Raw genomic sequence first — 17759 nt, 5'->3', positions numbered from 1 at the left:
GTGGCGGCGGCACAGGTTCTCCCTCCCCCTGTACGGCAGCTCCCTGCCAACCTGTACAAAACAGTTCAGCTTGCCCCGCTAGGCAGTGGGATGCGGGTGCCAGCTGTACTCCCAGCTACTAGAGATGCACTGTCAATAAAAGACAGCTATGCAGTCCCACAGCTTAAAGGGAACATTGGTTGACATTCACAAATTAAAGCCTTCTAACCATTAAAACACAAATTATCAACATCACGTCAACATATACAAAGTAAATCAAACTCTAATAAGTTCTCAAGCAGCATTTTTCTGACTTTACCTATCTCTACATTTCAATTATTATTGATGGAAATATTTTTTTTGTGTACCATTAAATTGATGTTTACCGACTTCTAATGATAAAAATGGAACCTTTACAAAGCCTACTGGAACCTGTGAGGGGAGAATCAGACCCTTCAGAGTTTTGGTGCTCTCTGGAACAGGCCTGCTCTAGAGTAGTATCATCTGTAAGGCATAGTGCACACAGGGATACTTTACCCATCACACTATCTCCAGAGTTAACTTACCATTGTTGGGGCTAAATCCATCCTCATTGGGATAATTTGCTGGAGCTACCTGGATGGTTGCAGAGGTTGGAAATACCAGGATGTGCGTACAAGAGGCATCCTGAGGGGTATTCAGTTGAGATGACTGCAGATTCAGTGCAGTACTGCGACCAAACACGGATCCCATAGTGACAGCATCTTTCAGGACAGAAACAAAGGCAGAATCATGAATCCTCAGTCTTGCATGTCTGGGTAATACCTTCAATCACATATTGTATATTTGTGTTTAGGCCAATGAAATTACTAGACATGTAATCTGGAATGGCATGCTAATAAAAATGTTTTCTGAGGTTTCTTGCTTTAAGTCTAAAAGCCTTTTTATTGGTAAAGCCTGATGAATTTAAGGTCACAACACTATGCGTATAAATGGAACCTCTAGCCACCTGACCTCTCACACTGCAGCCCTCTCTATCTTTCCTTCTGTCATCTCATGCTGCTCCTTAGTCCACCTCACACTTAAAAGTATCACAAAAGTGACAGAAGAGAAGGGAAAGGTTTACAAATGTGTATTAAAAAAAAACCACCACAAAAAATACCCAAACGACCAATCAACCCCCTCCCAGATTTTAAAGCAAGACATTTATTGCCAAAAATACCTGTGAATTTTTGTTTGTTGAAAAATGGACGACTTATTTACAATCCATAATGCTAATCAAAATCTGACCTAGCCTAAGAATTGAACAGTGATTGTAAATTAAAAAAAAAGAAAAGAAAAATTCCCCAAATTCACAGAAAGCAACATAAAATGTAGCATTCCCCCAAGATGAAGAGGAAGTATAAATTCAAGCACAAAAACACCAACAAAAAGAAACAAATAACTACAAATGAGAAACGGAGGAGGAGGAAGAAACCTATTTGTAATATTAAACAATCCAGGTAATCTTAAAGCCAGAAACCTGTTCCATGATATACTCAACAGCATCTCCTGCTTGTCACAGTAACTTCCATGACCTACTGAGGAGCCTCATGAACCTCACTTTAATTTGGTTCCCCCTTGGGGATTTCTGTACATAGCAGGGCCCCTTCAAGAACTAATGGATATTATGGGGGGCATGGTTTTAGCCTCACTTTCAACGTGAGTCACAATTCCAATCTTCCCCTCCACCATCCCATCCTCCCCACAAAGACGCGCGCACGCACGCACACACGCACGCACGCACACACACACTTTTTGATCCTTCACACAGAAGAGTTCACACAGCAGGAGTTTTTGCAGTCCTCTTTGCATCAGGGCCCATACAATAGTGATATATTTATTCAGGCTGAATATATGAAACCAGTCTTCCTCCAGGGCATGACTTTCCAAATAAAGCTGCCAGGAGAACCCATCAGCTTGACAGGGCATAAAGAAATCTCCTTCCTGGAAGTAAACTCCTCCAGCACTGCAATTCCAAGAACTATTATAGTCCACTGGGCTGTCCCAAATTATACCTTTTCTTGCTCTTCTTTCATTCATCCATCCCAGTGAGGTCTCACTGTTGTGACCAGAAACCACCCAGCTTGACGCAATTCCAGTGTGGACTGGAAAAGGGAAAGTTTTAGTAACATGCATTTCTGTAGTTACCTGGCATCACTACAAAGGACCCCTGGGGCTCCATGGCCACCAAGCAGGCACTGAGGATAGAAGGAGAGTCTGCTGTTGAGATCCCACACATGCGGCACACTTCCTTCAGCTGTTTGCTGATTGTCTGCAGGGAACATTCTCCAAGGAGGATACTCCAGTCTGAAATGCAGTTAGTTTCAAGACAATGTAACAAAATTCAGGAAATATCTCAGTAATGTTATTTCTACCTTCTGTAATATGGTGGTGTTTGGCTGAAAATAAATATTAACAACACTTTGTGCTTCTATGGCATCATCTATCTGGAGATCTCAAACATTAATAAATTAAGCCTCAAAACATCCCGTTGAGGTAGAGAAGTAGAATCCCTATTTTACAGATGGAGATGGGCACACAGAGACTGTGAACTTGAGCAAGTCACTTAAAATGATTCTGTGTTAAAGTTGGGATAAAGCCATGTTCTACTGTTTCTTCTGCTTAACCACTGGAATATCTTTCCTTCTATTGGTAATGAAAAGCAGCCCAGGAGATATGAACAAGGAATGAAACAGTTACTGTAAAGTACATTCTGTTTGTTAGACGGCAGATATTGTTTTCTGGTTCAGGAGGTGTTGCTTCACTCAGAATGTCTTCCAGTAACAGTTCTGGCAATATTAGTTTTGCATTGGACCTCTTAATCATTTTTTACACAGCCATTCAAGTCAAATATGCTATCTCAAGAAGATCCACTGTATCTGAGTAGTGGTGGCGGCAACAGTTGATGGTATTCCTTAACTATTAGTGTGGGATTCTAAAATCCTCTTCCCTTAACGTAATCTAAACCTCAGCTATTACCCCTTCATAGTGCTGAAGATCAGTTGCTCAGCAAGCATAAGAGTTTGCTCCTATTTCACAGGTGCTTGGCCACACACATTCTATCACTCACACGCAATGTAGTTTGCCCTAACATCTGAATGTTGTGAAAGATGGTAATGTTCAGAAGAAATGTCCTTATAAAAGGAACCTGATTTATAATTACAAATGGGATCAGAGCTCTGGAGCCAAATGACACTTTCTGAACTGCCTTCTAATGTGAATCATTCAAACAGACAGACACTATTTTTCCTCTTAATTTTTAGCAGTAAGACACTCTAAGCAGTGCATAACTGAGGGATTACTGAAATTGGAAATGCTGAAACACTTCGCCTTTGGCCTCTTACTTCACAATGCACCCAGAGCATGCAATAATCCTTTAGAAATGCACTGCCTACCACGACCTATTACTTTAATGTCACTCCAGTGTGAGCATTCTTTACATGAGATCATCTCTCAGTTGAACTGTTCCTTTTTCTACAGAGGAAGTAGAAATACAATTATTTTCATCTGACTAACATGCTGCAAACTGGAGTGCTTGAAATCTGAGTGGTGGGTCAACATGAATTCCACATGCACAAGACCAGAAAATGCCATAGAGCTACAATTAAAAAGAAAGAGAGAGCTGTGAAGGTGAATATTTCTTCAAAGGAGCACTCAGATGCACTGTAAAACAGTGGCAGAGGATCTCCTCTGATAGGACAAAAGCAGTTCAAGACTCTGAGGTCAATCTTCTGAAAGTAGCAACCAGGAACCCCAACTAAGCAGACAGACTCAGAGGCAGGGGAAAGGATCTGCTGATTTTAAATTAAGTTCTCAATCTTTGTTCCCCTTCACACTCTCCACTTTAACGGACAGCCCTGTGATTGGCACCTCATTCCCCAACCAAGAGAGAGATAACTGTTTCTTCCTAAAGCCAATTTATGCTCCTTCTTTTTGTATACTAGCTGAATTGAAGGTAGTGTTATTTCTGCTTCTTTTCCTACACTGATTGAAGCATCAGCTCCCTATGGCTAGTCTGTGTGCTGGTATAGAAAAAATGATACATGCTGCTCATCTGATTTATTTTAATTAGCTCCAAACCCATGAATCTGGGATTGCTTTGAATAAGTCACTACACCACCTTAGGTGATTAATGTAAGAGGAGAATGCACAATGTTTTAAATAAGATCTTTATCCTCCAGCCTAGATTACTTTTCACACTCCAATTCAAACAACAAAACGCACTAAATGTCTTACCTATATCCCAATCCCAGCCCTAAGAGTTGCTCCATTTTTCACTGTGGAATCATCCACCCAGACCTGCACAAGAGCCACCATCCTGGCTGAAGATAGGAGGAACTCCTTTCAGGGCCTATGCGTGCTGATCTTTAAATTAGAAGGGATCGTTCCCTGAGTGAAGCCAGACACTCCTCTTCCAATCTATGTACTAACTGCATAACTCCAGCCACTGTTAGGTCAAGCGATGAGATGTCTCATACTACCTCAAGAAACGGAACTGAGGTCAACTGCATGGCAGCACCACAGTGCCACCATATTGCTAGACTCAAAATCTTGTTTGTACGACTGTTTCTGGTAATCACTGTTTGAGTGTTGTAGACATGCAAGTAGAAACTTATTTCAGTGTAAACACAAGCTGATTGCAGCTTTACTGTATGGGACAGAAAAAGGAATTTTACAGCATAGTCATTCAGTGGTCTGCCAAAGAAAGTATTCATCCAAGTACTTACAATGCATAGGCTACCAAAAATAACTTCTGTTAGCCCACATATTCATCTGATTTTAAGGAAGAATAATTTATAAATTGCTATCTACCAAATGTTATTTAAGTTAGTTCTGCAGTCTTTACAATGAGGTGACCTACAACCTTACCTCAACGTATACCATACCAGGTTATTCAGTTACTGATTTTTTTAACCCTGTTCAATATTTTATCTTGTTTTGGAATTTGGATCAGCTTTGGAAAATGAAGTTCTCTGCACATAGGCTACACTGAAAGAAAATCAAAAGTAAAATTCTCCACAGTGCCCTGTCAATGTCCACAATCCCCTAATGGGGATGCCAATCGTTAGACATCCCTTGCAGGCTACAAGGTTTACCCTACTATTAAGTAAACCCTAGTGACCAGTTCATTTTTAGTTACTTTGCAATTGATGTAATTTTGACATGTTGCTCAGTATCTTCACTGTAGTCAGTAGAGTTGCTTCCGTTTGAAGTTCTGAAATCAGATCATAACCTGTATCTGCTACTGTGCTGTGAACGGTATACCCTTACAGGATCCACACGGGCCAGCTCCTCGGTTACCCTAAGCTTATGCTATACTGTGACCAGGACAGGACTTCCACCCACAGAAATCACATTTCCAGGGTTACAATTATACATGCTATGCTACTGTATTGCACCACCCAGTAATGCCAGGCTGTACTTCACTTTTGGCTTACTCGTCTCCCTGCGATTGCTATCCTTGCGCTTTTGTTATTGCTCAGCACTAATAGGGCCCATCAGGCCAAACTGCACGGAAACTCTTGTTCCTTTTGGTCTTTTCCTTAGCCACTAACATGTACGTGTTATTTAAGCATTTAGCAAAAGTAGTAATAATAATAATAATATTTACCATATAGCAATGTACATTTTCAAACTATTGTTCAAATAGTAACTAGCTAATCCACACACCTGTGGGAAGTAGGTGAGCAAGTGACTATAGTCTTCCCCATTGTATAGACAGGGAAAGAGACAGGGATAAAATTACTTGTCCAGGCCACACAATGACTTAGTATCAGAGTTGGAATTTTAACTCCCAGCCATAGTGCCTGGTTTGCAGCATCATGTTCAATATACTAAACCAGGGGTTGGCAACCGGTGGCACGTGAGCCCACTTTACTGGCACGCTGCTGCCTGCTGGGATTCCAGGCGCTGGCCTGCTCAGCCCGGATGAATGGAAACCCCAGCTGGCAGGAGGCTATGCGAGGCCAATGGCCGGGACCCTGGCTGGCAGGAGCTGGCGACCAGAACCCCAGACTGCTGCTGGTGAGCCGCTGCCGGTCTGAGGTTCTGTCCGCCATCCCGCTCAGACCGCTGTTGGTCTGAGGTTCCGGCTGCTGGCCCCTTGCCAGCTTGGGTTCTGGTCATCGGCCCTGCTCAGCCGGCTGCCAGCCTGGGATACCAGCTGCCGGCCCTACTCACCTTGCTGCTGGTCTGGGGTTCCAGTCACCTGGCCCCCTGCCAGCCGGGGTCAGGGCCTCTACCTCTGCTCAGCCCGCCGCTGGCCTGGGGTACCAGCAGCCACCCCAGAGCTCTGCTCCTGGCCTGGGCCCAGCACTCTGCGGCCGCCCCCACCTTCTAAAAAAATCTCATGTCTCGCACCCCCAGAAAGGGCATCTCGCACCCCCATGAGGTGCATGCACCTCAGGTTATGAACCACTGCACTAAACTGATAAGATTTGCATTTTAATTTCATTTTAAATGAAGCTTCTTAAACATTTTAAAAACCTTGTTTAATTTACATACAACAATAGTTTAGTTATATAATATAGACTTCTAGAGAGAGACCTTCTATAAACATTAAAATGTATGACTGGCACGCAAAACCTTAACTTAGAGTGAATAAATGAAGACTCGGCACACCAGTTCTGAAGGTTGCTGACCCCTGTACTAAACCATCGTGCTTGACCACTAAACTAGCTTGTAGCTCTGCTCCTCAGCACATGGCATCCTTAGCTGTCCTTACCTTTTAACTCCCCGTGGCCCAGTCTTCCAAGTCGCCCAATTACAACTCTCCAGGGAAGTGATGTCATCTGTACAATCCCAATGCACCATTCCCACAGCTTCTGCAGACCAATTTTACGTGCAGACACTTTGCTCCTCCTTGATCTGGAGATAACAGAAATGAAGGAAGAATTTCAGATTTCTATCCCGTTGTCACTATTTCACTTTTTTCTCTGTAACTGAACTCTTATAACTGCCCCAAGAACAGTAAGATCTGTGTGTCTCATTTACATTCCAATATCAAAAAGGAGTCTTTCCCTCTATTTTTATTACAGGCATTGCAGTAGTGCCCAAAGGCCCCAGTCACAAAATGAGCATCAGTGTGCTGAGCACTGGAGCAGTAGTACTTGGAGATGCACTCAGTTGGCATTTATAAAGCAACCACTTTCTTACTCTACACTTGGTAATCTATGATACAAACCATCAATACAAAGAAACGTTATCACCCTAACAACAGAGGGGTCTAGAAAGGGATGTGCAAACAGCCAGATAACAAAGTAAACAGAGAAATGTCAACCCAAACTCAACATAAAACTGAAGGTTTCTACCTGTTTGGCAAATCGATATTTACAATGCAGGTTTCCAACAGCTCGCCATGGAGGTCAGTGCAGGATGCCAGGAGCCAGCGCTGATCATGAGACAAACAATATCCAACGAAGAGTACATTGTATTTCTGACTGGCCTCTCCAAATGTCTCTCCCAGCTCTGTTTGTTTGTCTTTGATGGGCGCCAGTATGAAAGGAGGAGAGTACAGCTGAATTGGACTGGGGCGCTGTAATCAAAGTCAGAAACATCATGATCAGTACAGAGTTATCTAAAGCAGGGTTTGCATTAAGAAATGTATAACATGGAATGGGGATATAAACATGAAGAAATATGAAAGTTAGGAAACAAACAGGTATAAGCCAAGGAATTCATAGTCAAACTAATATATCCTGGAAACCGATGAACATAAAGGAATCCATCACCATTAATAAATGTCACCTAATTCAGACAGTCCCAGAAACTTAGCAATTTTTTACTCCTGGAGGAATTCTGCACCACTGCGTATGCACAGCATTTATATTCCCCGCAGAAAAAGGACTTTCTGACAGGGAAGCAAAAGGAAGCTACAAAAGCGGTCATACAACCCTCCCCAGCAATATGTTTTGGGTGTCCAGGACAGCCAGCAGAGAGGTAAATCACTGTGGGGCAGGAGGTGGGACTGGGGACGATCTGGCTGGTGGTTCCTACCCTGTGCCAAGCTCAGATGCTAGTCCAGGCTGGGCTGGGGAGAATGGGACTTCCTCTTCCTCTGCATGGCATCCAGGGCCAGGTCAGACCCACCTCCAGATTTCTTCTCCAGCTGCAAGCAGCTCTGCAAACTGCCTCCTCCCGCTTCCTGTACCCATTTCTCCTCATTTTCAGGGGGAGGGAGCTGCTCCCCCAACCACCCAATCCCCATGCATCCAGATCCCCTCATACCCAAACCCACCCACCAAGCCTCACCCCCCTGCACTCAGAACCCCCCATGATGAGCCCCACTCCCCATGCACTTGGACCACCCCAACGAGCCACCCACACTCAGATCCCCACCTCACCAAGCCCCAACCAGTTGCACCTGGATCATCGATCTCCCTACCTCACCAAGCCCCAACCAGTTGCACCTGGATCATCGATCGCCCCACTGAGCCCCAATTCCCCCACACCCAACCCCCACCTTGCTGAGCCCTAACCACCTTCCCCTGGACCCCCCTGTAGAGTCCAATTACTGTTTTACCCAGAACTCCCCAACAAGCCCCTGTGCATCCAGAGCCCCCCCCCCACTAACCCCCTCCACATTTGGATCCTGCCTTGCTGAGCCTGCTTCCCACGCTGCACGTCCTGTGGGGAGATCGAGAGCTGCACAATGATCTCCCACCTCTGTGCAGCTATTGACCTGTGCTGCCCAATACATGCTGGAGCCTTCACATTTATTTGACAAATAAAATTTGTAGAATTTAGCAGAATTTTGTCCAGAATTTTAATTTTTTTGGCGCAGAATTCCCTCAGGAGTAAAATTTTTAAAAATAGTCATGTGTACTATAATTTATTTATAAATATTCCTGAACTTTTATCTCCCTTTTACAGATAAAAAAATTAAGGCACAAGATGCTGTGACTTGCCCAAAGCCATGTAGCAAGTCTGTGGCAGAAGTAGGACTTTAAACCCCAATTTTCTGACTCCCAGCCAGGTGTTTTAATTGCTAAATGTGCTAAATATATACAGACTACTGCCAATTTGGTCTAAGAAATATCTGTATGTGTTAGTGACGAGTTAATAACTCATGAGTAATGGAGTGACAGAATCAAGTTATAAACCTTTTAAAATAGGGGCTTCTATGTAGACGGTGCTGACATAACCTCATGTAGCAAGGGTCATGAATGGCAGTCATAATATGAATATGAAGTATCTGAAATCCTGCAAAGTACAAACCTTTGTTTTTCTTTTAAATCCAATTTCAGAGCTATTTGGAGGTTTTAGTGTCTGAGCTGAACAGCAGGCCTGCTGCTAATCAGTTCTACTGTAATCACTAACTCACTTAGGTAAAAAAATTACCAGATTTTGAGGGACGCCACCTAGGATTATTCAGCACTCAGTTTGTAATTAAAATATTAATTCAGTTCTGCCTCTGTGTTTAAATACTTTCAATCACCACTGAAACAATACTTACCCAGTAATCATCATTACCTTACTAAACCTCCTCCTCAAACATTATGTTGTATCAGTTAAGGAATTATAAAGCAAATGAGGTTAGTGGATAGGGATAGGTGATCTATAGTAAATGATCTAGGAACTGATAGGCTAGCATACGAGTAGGCAAGTTATGGCACATGTGCCAAAGGCAGTACGCAAGCTGATTTTCAGTGGCACTCACACTGCCGGGTCCTGGCCACCAGTCTGGGGGGCTCTGCATTTTAATTTAACGTCAAATGAAGCTTCTTAAACATTTTAAAAAATGTATTTACTTCACGTATAACAATAGTTTAGTTATATATTATAGACTTATAGAAAGAGACCTTCTGAAAACATTAAAATGTATTACTGGCACATGAAACCTTAAATCAGAGTGAATAAATGAAGACTCAGCACACCACTTCTGAAAGGTTGCCGACCCCTGGGCTAGCATGTCTAACATTTTAGTTAACTGAGAATATGTTTTGAAGATGGGGTGGGGATGGATGAGAAGTGCACGTATCATGGAGAGAGCAGACATTTTCCCCATTCCTGGTATACTAAATACAAACAATTACATGCGAAAATGTTACTTTTCTTGTCCTGTTAATTTTGTCTTCTTTTGTCTCTTTCAAAAATTAAAAAGGTGGCAAAGAGAGAATAAATAAATTGGTTTGAGGAGAAAGGAAGAAAAGTAATGTTCTGGTTTCTTATACAGGTTGGAGCTCCATCCCACTGCTGCTCTCTTTCTTTTCTTTTCCTTACCAAAACTCATCCATTTCTTTCCCTTCTCCTCTCTATTTGCCCAGTCAGATCTATTATCCCATCCTCTCTCTTGGTGATCCTTTCCACTCCTGTTCAGTCCTCTTTCCTCTCCCCCTTCTCCTCCCTCTGTTCTTGTCTGCTCTGCACCACAGGGACCACTGTGCTGTCTGCACATAAACTGGAGAAGCTCAAGTGTTGCATTACAAAATAATGCCACATTGTCATGGCACTATTACAAAATGCAACACCTGAACAATAGTACAGGCTCTTGTGCTGGGCCGCCATTAGAGTAAGACTGGGAGCTGCTGGCAGAGTGTTTTTTGTGAGCGTCCTTCGTTTTTGGAATTCACTGTTCCCCTTGGTCAAAACTAGCCCAATATTCTTGACCTACAGGCATGCTGCAGAGTCCATCTGTTTGAAGAGACATTCTGTGTTTTTGGGGGACAGGAGGACTGAGGCTGTGATTTCTTTTGGGAATTTTGAGAAGTGGGGAGATTGATTTGGATTGTAACGTGTTTCTGATACCTGTTGGGTATATGTATGTGAGCAAATGTGCTGATATTTTGGTTTCATAATGATTTTGGAACTACATTTTTAATTAACATCTTGGGCTCCAAATGTCCTTGCTAAATGTTTTTTATATTTATTTAGTTAAATCTAAATAAAGGTAAGCCCCAGGGTATTTCCCAAAGGATGAACATTCCTGGGAAATAGGAAGGATTATTCTTCACTGGAGACTTCTGAAATGCAGAAAACAGAGCTTGAATCTTTGCAAATTTAGGATCAGATGAAAGACAGAATCACTTAATACCCTATAGACCAGTATAGTAATTTCATGAGAAGTGACAGAATCCAGAGGGGATTTCTCCATGTACCCTTTGCCATAGGTAGCTGAACATTAGACCTGAATGTGCACAACTGCCCATTTCGTATATGGACACATTAGGCTATGGACCTATTCACTGGTCTTTCCTTTTCCCTATAGCATCATCTCCAATAGCTTGAAAAGAAGAAAGCTACTGGCTACTTAAGAGTATTTCTCATACTTATTCTTTCTGGGTTCTGAGAAACGAAATCAGCTCCTGAATCAGACTCCTTGCTGTCCTGGTCAGAGTACTAACCTCAGGGTTCTTGAGGGTCATCTCAATGCTGGCAGCTGGCCCAAAGCCAGTAAGGGACTTAATGTGGATCTGTGTGGGCAGTGGTCGCCTGCACTGGCAGTACACTGAAAATGCCAAAGACTTCAAGTGCTGAATGTAGAAAACCTGTTCATCCTTCATTGTCTGCAGCATGTACTGGCAAGGCACAATCTGTACATTTATGTATAAAAAATAAAAATCAGGATTAGAAATACTGAAAGGGCTTACTTCTCACCCCAGCAACATGAAATAAATCAAGTCAAATTCAGTTTTATTTAGACTTGGCATTCATTCTTCATTTAGCAACTACAGACACTTTGCATACTAGTGCTGTGTTTGTATGAGGGTAATACCCACAAGCTTCAATCAAGACTGGGGCCCCATAGTGTTGGGTGCCATAAGTATTTCTGAGAATGAACAATGCTATATTGAACCACAGTTTATTTTACATGGTTATATTTCACAGCAAGCCAGAAAAAAATCCTATTTTCCAGCAGCCCAGGGCCACCCAAAACCCAGTCCAATATAATTACTACTTGTCCTCTGTACAAGATACTGAACTGTAGATAATAATCTGGGGTACGCTGACTGTCCTACTAGAGGCTCAAAGTGAAAACTGGCTTCCTCTGTCAATGTCTTTGTAAATACCAATGAACAGAAGAAGAAGAGAGATGATTTGCCTATGTCCTCTACATTGCTAAACTCCTCCTCTGGCTCAACTCAACCTTTTGGCTTCATACTGCAGTTTGGAAAGGGAAAATACCTAGTTATGTATATACATCCTACTGGAGTGCATTATGGAGAGGAACTGTTTAGAGTTTAAAAGAAATACCCAAAGACAGTGGGACAGCTTTTATGTTTAACCTCAGTGAAACCAGAATCTCGTAAATGGAAGTCAAGTCAGATCACCAGCTTGTCTGTGATAGAGGACATGAAGCATACATATGACACTGAAGGTGGATGCAAATCAAAACCCTATACCCAAACATTCCTGAAACCTGTAGCTTGAGTATGTTTTTTTAACCCAGGTCTGAATTTCTCAGATGGCCTCATTGAAACCTTGGGGCTAAACACCCTGAACTTTGCATTTCAAGCACAGCTCTTATATATAGCTGTGGTTCTCCTTTTCTTAATATAGGAAGAAAACAGTGGCAATCTCAGGAAAAGACGGTTACTCACCTTTGTAACTGTTGTTCTTCGAGATGTGTTGCTCACATCCATTCCAGTTAGGTGTGCGCGCCGCGCGTGCACGTTCGTCGGAAACTTTTTACCCTAGCAACTCCAGTGGGCCGGCAGGTCGCCCCCTGGAGTGGCGCCGCCATGGCGCCCAATATATATCCCTGCCGGCCCGCCCGCTCCTCAGTTCCTTCTTGCCGGCTACTCCGACAGTGGGGAAGGAGGGCGGGTGTGGAATGGATGTGAGCAACACATCTCGAAGAACAACAGTTACAAAGGTGAGTAACCATCTTTTCTTCTTCGAGTGATTGCTCACATCCATTCCAGTTAGGTGACTCCCAAGCCATACCTAGGCGGTGGGGTCGGAGTGAGAAGTCGCGGCATGGAGCACTGCAGTTCCGAAGGCCGCATCCTCTCTCGACTGCTGTACCAGGGCGTAGTGGGAAGCAAAGGTGTGGACCGATGACCAGGTCGCTGCCCGACAGATTTCCTGGATGGGCACACGGGCAAGGAAAGCCAGCGACGACGCCTGCGCCCTGGTAGAATGCGCAGTCACACGGCCCGTAGGGACATGGGCCAAGTCATAACAGGTCCTGATACAGGACGTAACCCACGAGGATAACCTCTGGGAGGAGATAGGAAGCCCTTTCATACGGTCCGCTACCGCCACGAAAAGCTGGGGGGATTTGCGGAAGGGTTTGGTCCTCTCTATGTAGAACGCGAGAGCTCTACGGACATCCAGCGAGTGGAGCTGCTGCTCCCTGCCTGAGGAGTGAGGTTTTGGGAAAAAAACCGGGAGGAAAATCTCTTGGTTGACGTGGAAGGCTGAGACCAGCTTGGGTAGAAAGGCAGGGTGTGGTCTAAGCTGTACCTTGTCTTTGTGGAAGACCGTATATGGGGGGTCTACCACAAGGGCTCGGAGTTCCGACACCCGTCTAGCTGAGGTGATAGCTACTAGAAAGGCAGCCTTCCAAGAGAGGTAAAGCAGGGAGCAAGTAGCTAACGGCTCAAAGGGGGGCCCCATGAGCCGGGACAACACCAGGTTAAGATCCCAGGTTGGAGCAGGGGGACGGACGTTAGGGAATAACCGTTCCAGCCCTTTAAGAAATCTCGACACCGTCGGGTGAGAAAAAACGGAGTGACCGTCCGCACCCGGGTGAAAGGTGGAGATAGCTGCCAGATGGACTCGCAACGACGATAAGGCCAGACCACGTTCTTTGAGGGACCAAACATAGTCTAAGATTTCGGATACCGAAACTTCCATAGGGCGGAGATTTCTCTCTACGCACCAACAGGAGAAGCGTTTCCATTTCGCCGAATATGTGGCTCTTGTGGACGGTTTCCTGCTGCTCAAGAGCACCTCTCTCACAGGCGTGGAGCAGCGCAGCTCGGAACCAGTTAGCCACGCAGGAGCCACGCCGCTAGGTGCAGCGACTGCAGGTCTGGGTGACAGAGAGACCCGTGGTCCTGGGTAATCAGGTCCGGATGAAGGGGCAGGGGAACTGGGTCGGCTACGGCCAAGTCTAGCAGCATGGTGTACCAGTGCTGTCTGGGCCATGCCGGGGCCACCATGATCACACGAGCCCTGTCTCTGCGCACCTTCAGGAGGACCTTGTGAACCAGAGGGAACGGAGGAAACGCATAGTACAGGTGGGTCGACCACTGGATGAGGAAGGCATCCGCTATCGACCCCGGCTCCCTGCCCTGAAAGGAGCAGAACGCTTGGCACTTCCTGTTCCCCTTGGACGCAAAGAGGTCCACCCGGGGATAACCCCACCTCCGGAAAATGGAGAGAGCGACGTCCGGGCGAAGGGACCACTCGTGTGACAGGAAGGATCTGCTCAATCGATCCGCCAGCGTGTTCCGTACTCCGGGAAGGAAGGAAGCCCTGAGGTGAATGGAGTGGGCTACGCAAAAGTCCCAGAGTCGTATCGCCTCGAGGCACAGGGAGGAGGACCTGGTGCCGCCCTGCTTGTTGATATAATACATGGTCGTCGTGTTGTCCGTGAACACGGCTACACAACGACCCTGAAGCTGATGACAAAACGTTTGGCAAGCAAGGCGGACCGCTCTCAACTCCCTCATGTTGATGTGTAGCCCCACCTCCTCCTGGGACCATAGGCCCTGCGTCCGCAGGGTCCCTAGGTGGGCCCCCCAGCCTAGATCTGAGGCATCCATTGTCAGGGATACCGAGGGCTGAGACGGGTGAAAGGGAAGACCCGCACACAATACGGACTGGTCCAACCACCAGCCGAGGGAATCTAAGACCTTCTGGGGGATTGTGATTAACATGTCTAACGGTTGCCTTGGCCTGTAATGACTGATAAGCCACAGCTGGAGAGGCCTCATGCGGAGCCGAGCGTAGTCGGTCACAAAAGTGCACGCCGCCATGTGGCCTAACAGGGTTAGGCATGTCCTCACTGACGTCAATGGGGCTGACCGCAAGCGTTGAACGATCGCCGCCATGGTCTGGAACCGCTGCCGAGGCAGCGAGGCCCTGCCCACAGTGGCGTCCAGGACGGCCCCGATAAATTCCACCTTCTGAGTGGGCCTCAGGGTGGACTTGTCTGTGTTTATCAAGAGGCCCAGACTCGCAAACATGCCGGTGATCACGCGGACATGGCTGTTCACCTGCTGTTCCGACGTGCCCCGAATCAACCAATCGTCCAGATAAGGGAACACGTGGACACGGTTGCGCCGAAGATGCGCCACGACAACTGCCATGCATTTTGTAAACACCCTCGGGGCCGTGGACAGGCCAAACGGGAGGACCGCAAATTGATAATGACGAGCCCCCACAACGAAGCGGAGGAAGCGTCTGTGGCGTGGCCAAATGGCAATGTGGAAATACGCGTCCTGCATGTCGAGGGCGGCGTACCAGTCTCCCGGATCCAGGGATGGAATAATGGTCCCCAGGGATACCATGCGGAACTTCAACTTCACGAGGTATTTGTTGAGCTCTCGCAGGTCGAGGATAGGCCTGAGGCCCCCCTTGGCCTTGGGGATCAGAAAATAGCGGGAATAAAACCCCTTGCCTTTCTCGTTTTCGGGAACCGCCTCTATAGCTCCTTTGCTGAGGAGCGTCTGCACCTCCTGCCGAAGGAATTGCTCGTGAGAGGGGTCCCTGAAGAGGGACGAGGAAGGAGGGCGGGAAGGAGGAAACGAAACAAACTGCAGGCGGTACCCCGTCTGCACCACGCTTAAGACCCAGCGGTCCGATGTTATTTGGGACCACGCCGGGAGGAAAAACGAAAGGCGGTTGGAAAATGGGGGGGAAGGATCCATAGGGGAAACTGTTACTGCGCCCTCGAGCGCCCCTTCAAAATGAAGGCTTAGGACCAGGCGGGGGTTTTGAGGAGCCTTGGTTCTGCCCCCCTTGGTTCCCCGACTGCCTGCGCCTCCCGTTCCTGCCGCGGCGCCTGTAAAGGTCCTGCCGCTGGCGGAACTGGGAAAACGGCCTGCGTTGTTGTTGTTGTTGTTGTTGCGGCCGGAAGGGTCTACTCTGCGTCACGGGAGTGTGCATCCCGAGGGACCGCATAACGACTCGGTTGTCTTTCAGACTCTTGAGTCTGGGGTCTGTTTTGTCAGAAAATAGGCCCTGGCCTTCGAAAGGAAGGTCTTGTATAGTATGCTGGAGTTCCGGCGGAAGGCCGGAAACCTGCAGCCAGGAGATGCGACGCATCGTAACTCCTGACGCAAGGGTACGGGCAGCCGAGTCCGCAGCGTCCAAGGAGGCTTGCAAGGCCGTGCGTGCGACCTTCTTGCCTTCGTCCAAGATGGCCGTGAACTCTTGGCGAGCATCCTGTGGCAGCAGCTCCTTAAATTTGTCCACTGCCACCCAGGAATCAAAGGCATATCTGCTCAGCAGGGCCTGCTGGTTGGAGACCCTGAGCTGCAGCGCCCCAGCCGAATACACCTTACGGCCAAGGAGGTCCATCCGCCTGGCCTCTCTGGACTTGGGGGCCGGAGCCTCCTGGCCGTGACGCTCCCTATCGTTCACCGATTGCACTACCAGTGAACCGGGAGTGGGGTGAACATGTAGATATTCATAGCCCCTAGAAGGGGCCATGTACTTTCTCTCGACTCCTTTCGCTGTCGGAGGGATGGAGGCCGGGGACTGCCAGATAGTATTGGCATTGGCCTGGATGGTCCGTATGAAGGGCAGGGCGACCCTGGTGGGAGCATCAGAAGAGAGGATGGTAACAATTGGGTCCTCTATCTCCGAGACCTCCTCTGCCTGCAGATTCAGGTTTTGAGCCAATCGCCTGAGGAGGTCCTGGTGCGCCCTAAGATCCAGCGGGGGGGGGACTGTTGGAGGAGGTACCCGCCACCGCCTCATCCGCGGAGGAGGATGATGAGACCCCAGGCACAATAGTGTCCAACTGAGGGTCTTCCTCAGCCCTCGCCTCTGTCTCCGGAGCCACAGCGGAGTCCTGCTGTTTGGACCCTTCGTCCCCTTCCGGGGAGGGAGGGGGGCGAGACAAGGAGGCTTCAGGGGCCCTACGCTCCGCAGTCGCCGGCCTAGCAGGGAGCTGCTGGGGGCCCTGGGCCTGATGGTACGCCCAGGGTGTCCAGAATCCCCACTGTTGTGGGCCTTGGTCCTGCAGCGGCGGATCAGCAAACAGCGCCGCCTGCCGGTCGGTGCCCAGCACATAGCCGCTGTCCGTCTGGGAGGATACGGACGGCTGCCTCGAAGGCCACGGTGGGGCCGACCCTGGATAGTACGGGTCTGCGCGGGCCGGCACGGAGGATCGTCTCGGTGCCGGGGACCGGTGCCGGGAGTCATATCGGTGCCGGGATCGGGACCGGGACCGGGATCTGTCACGGTGCCGGGCGCCGCTTCGGTGCCGGGACCTACTACCAGCTCGGTGCCGGGAGATCGACCGGGACCGGGACCTGCCACCAGCTCGGTGCCGGGAGGTCGAGCGAGACCGGGACCGGGACCTGCCACCAGCTCGGTGCCGGGAGGTCGACCGGTGCGGCGAGTAGCGTCGGGACCTGCTCCTGGAGTCGCGGTGCCGGTGTCGACTGGAGCCTGACCGCGACCGTCTCGATGCCGACCGGTGCCGCGAGTGCGACCGGTACCGCTGAGGGGAGCGGTGCCGGGACTGCGAGCGGCGTCGGGATCTGGAGCGCCCAAGACGTCGGGACCTGGATCGGGAACGACTGTCTGTGGGTGGTGCCGACATCATGGGCTTGCCTCTGGACGCGACCCGCACCGGA

The 17759-nt window shown here is 47.7% G+C and overlaps 1 protein-coding gene across 4 annotated transcripts in view; it reads right to left on the bottom strand.

Moving 5' to 3' along the window:
• The window catches only part of MED13L (mediator complex subunit 13L), a 405971-nt gene that overhangs the window by 22799 nt on the left and 365413 nt on the right, over positions 1-17759 (bottom strand). For all 4 annotated transcript variants that reach the window (XM_030582917.1, XM_030582918.1, XM_030582920.1 and 1 more), the window contains 5 exons: positions 11343-11531; positions 7311-7534; positions 6725-6867; positions 2149-2307; positions 546-722 (listed from right to left, as the gene is read on the bottom strand). In XM_030582917.1, coding sequence (XP_030438777.1) covers positions 546-722; positions 2149-2307; positions 6725-6867; positions 7311-7534; positions 11343-11531 — 892 coding nt within the window. The remainder of the gene's footprint in view (positions 1-545; positions 723-2148; positions 2308-6724; positions 6868-7310; positions 7535-11342; positions 11532-17759) is intronic.

The sequence above is a fragment of the Gopherus evgoodei genome, chromosome 13 (assembly GCF_007399415.2).
Source record: "Gopherus evgoodei ecotype Sinaloan lineage chromosome 13, rGopEvg1_v1.p, whole genome shotgun sequence".
Taxonomy (NCBI): Eukaryota; Metazoa; Chordata; order Testudines; family Testudinidae; genus Gopherus; species Gopherus evgoodei.
This window is presented reverse-complemented; position numbering and strand designations above follow the sequence as displayed.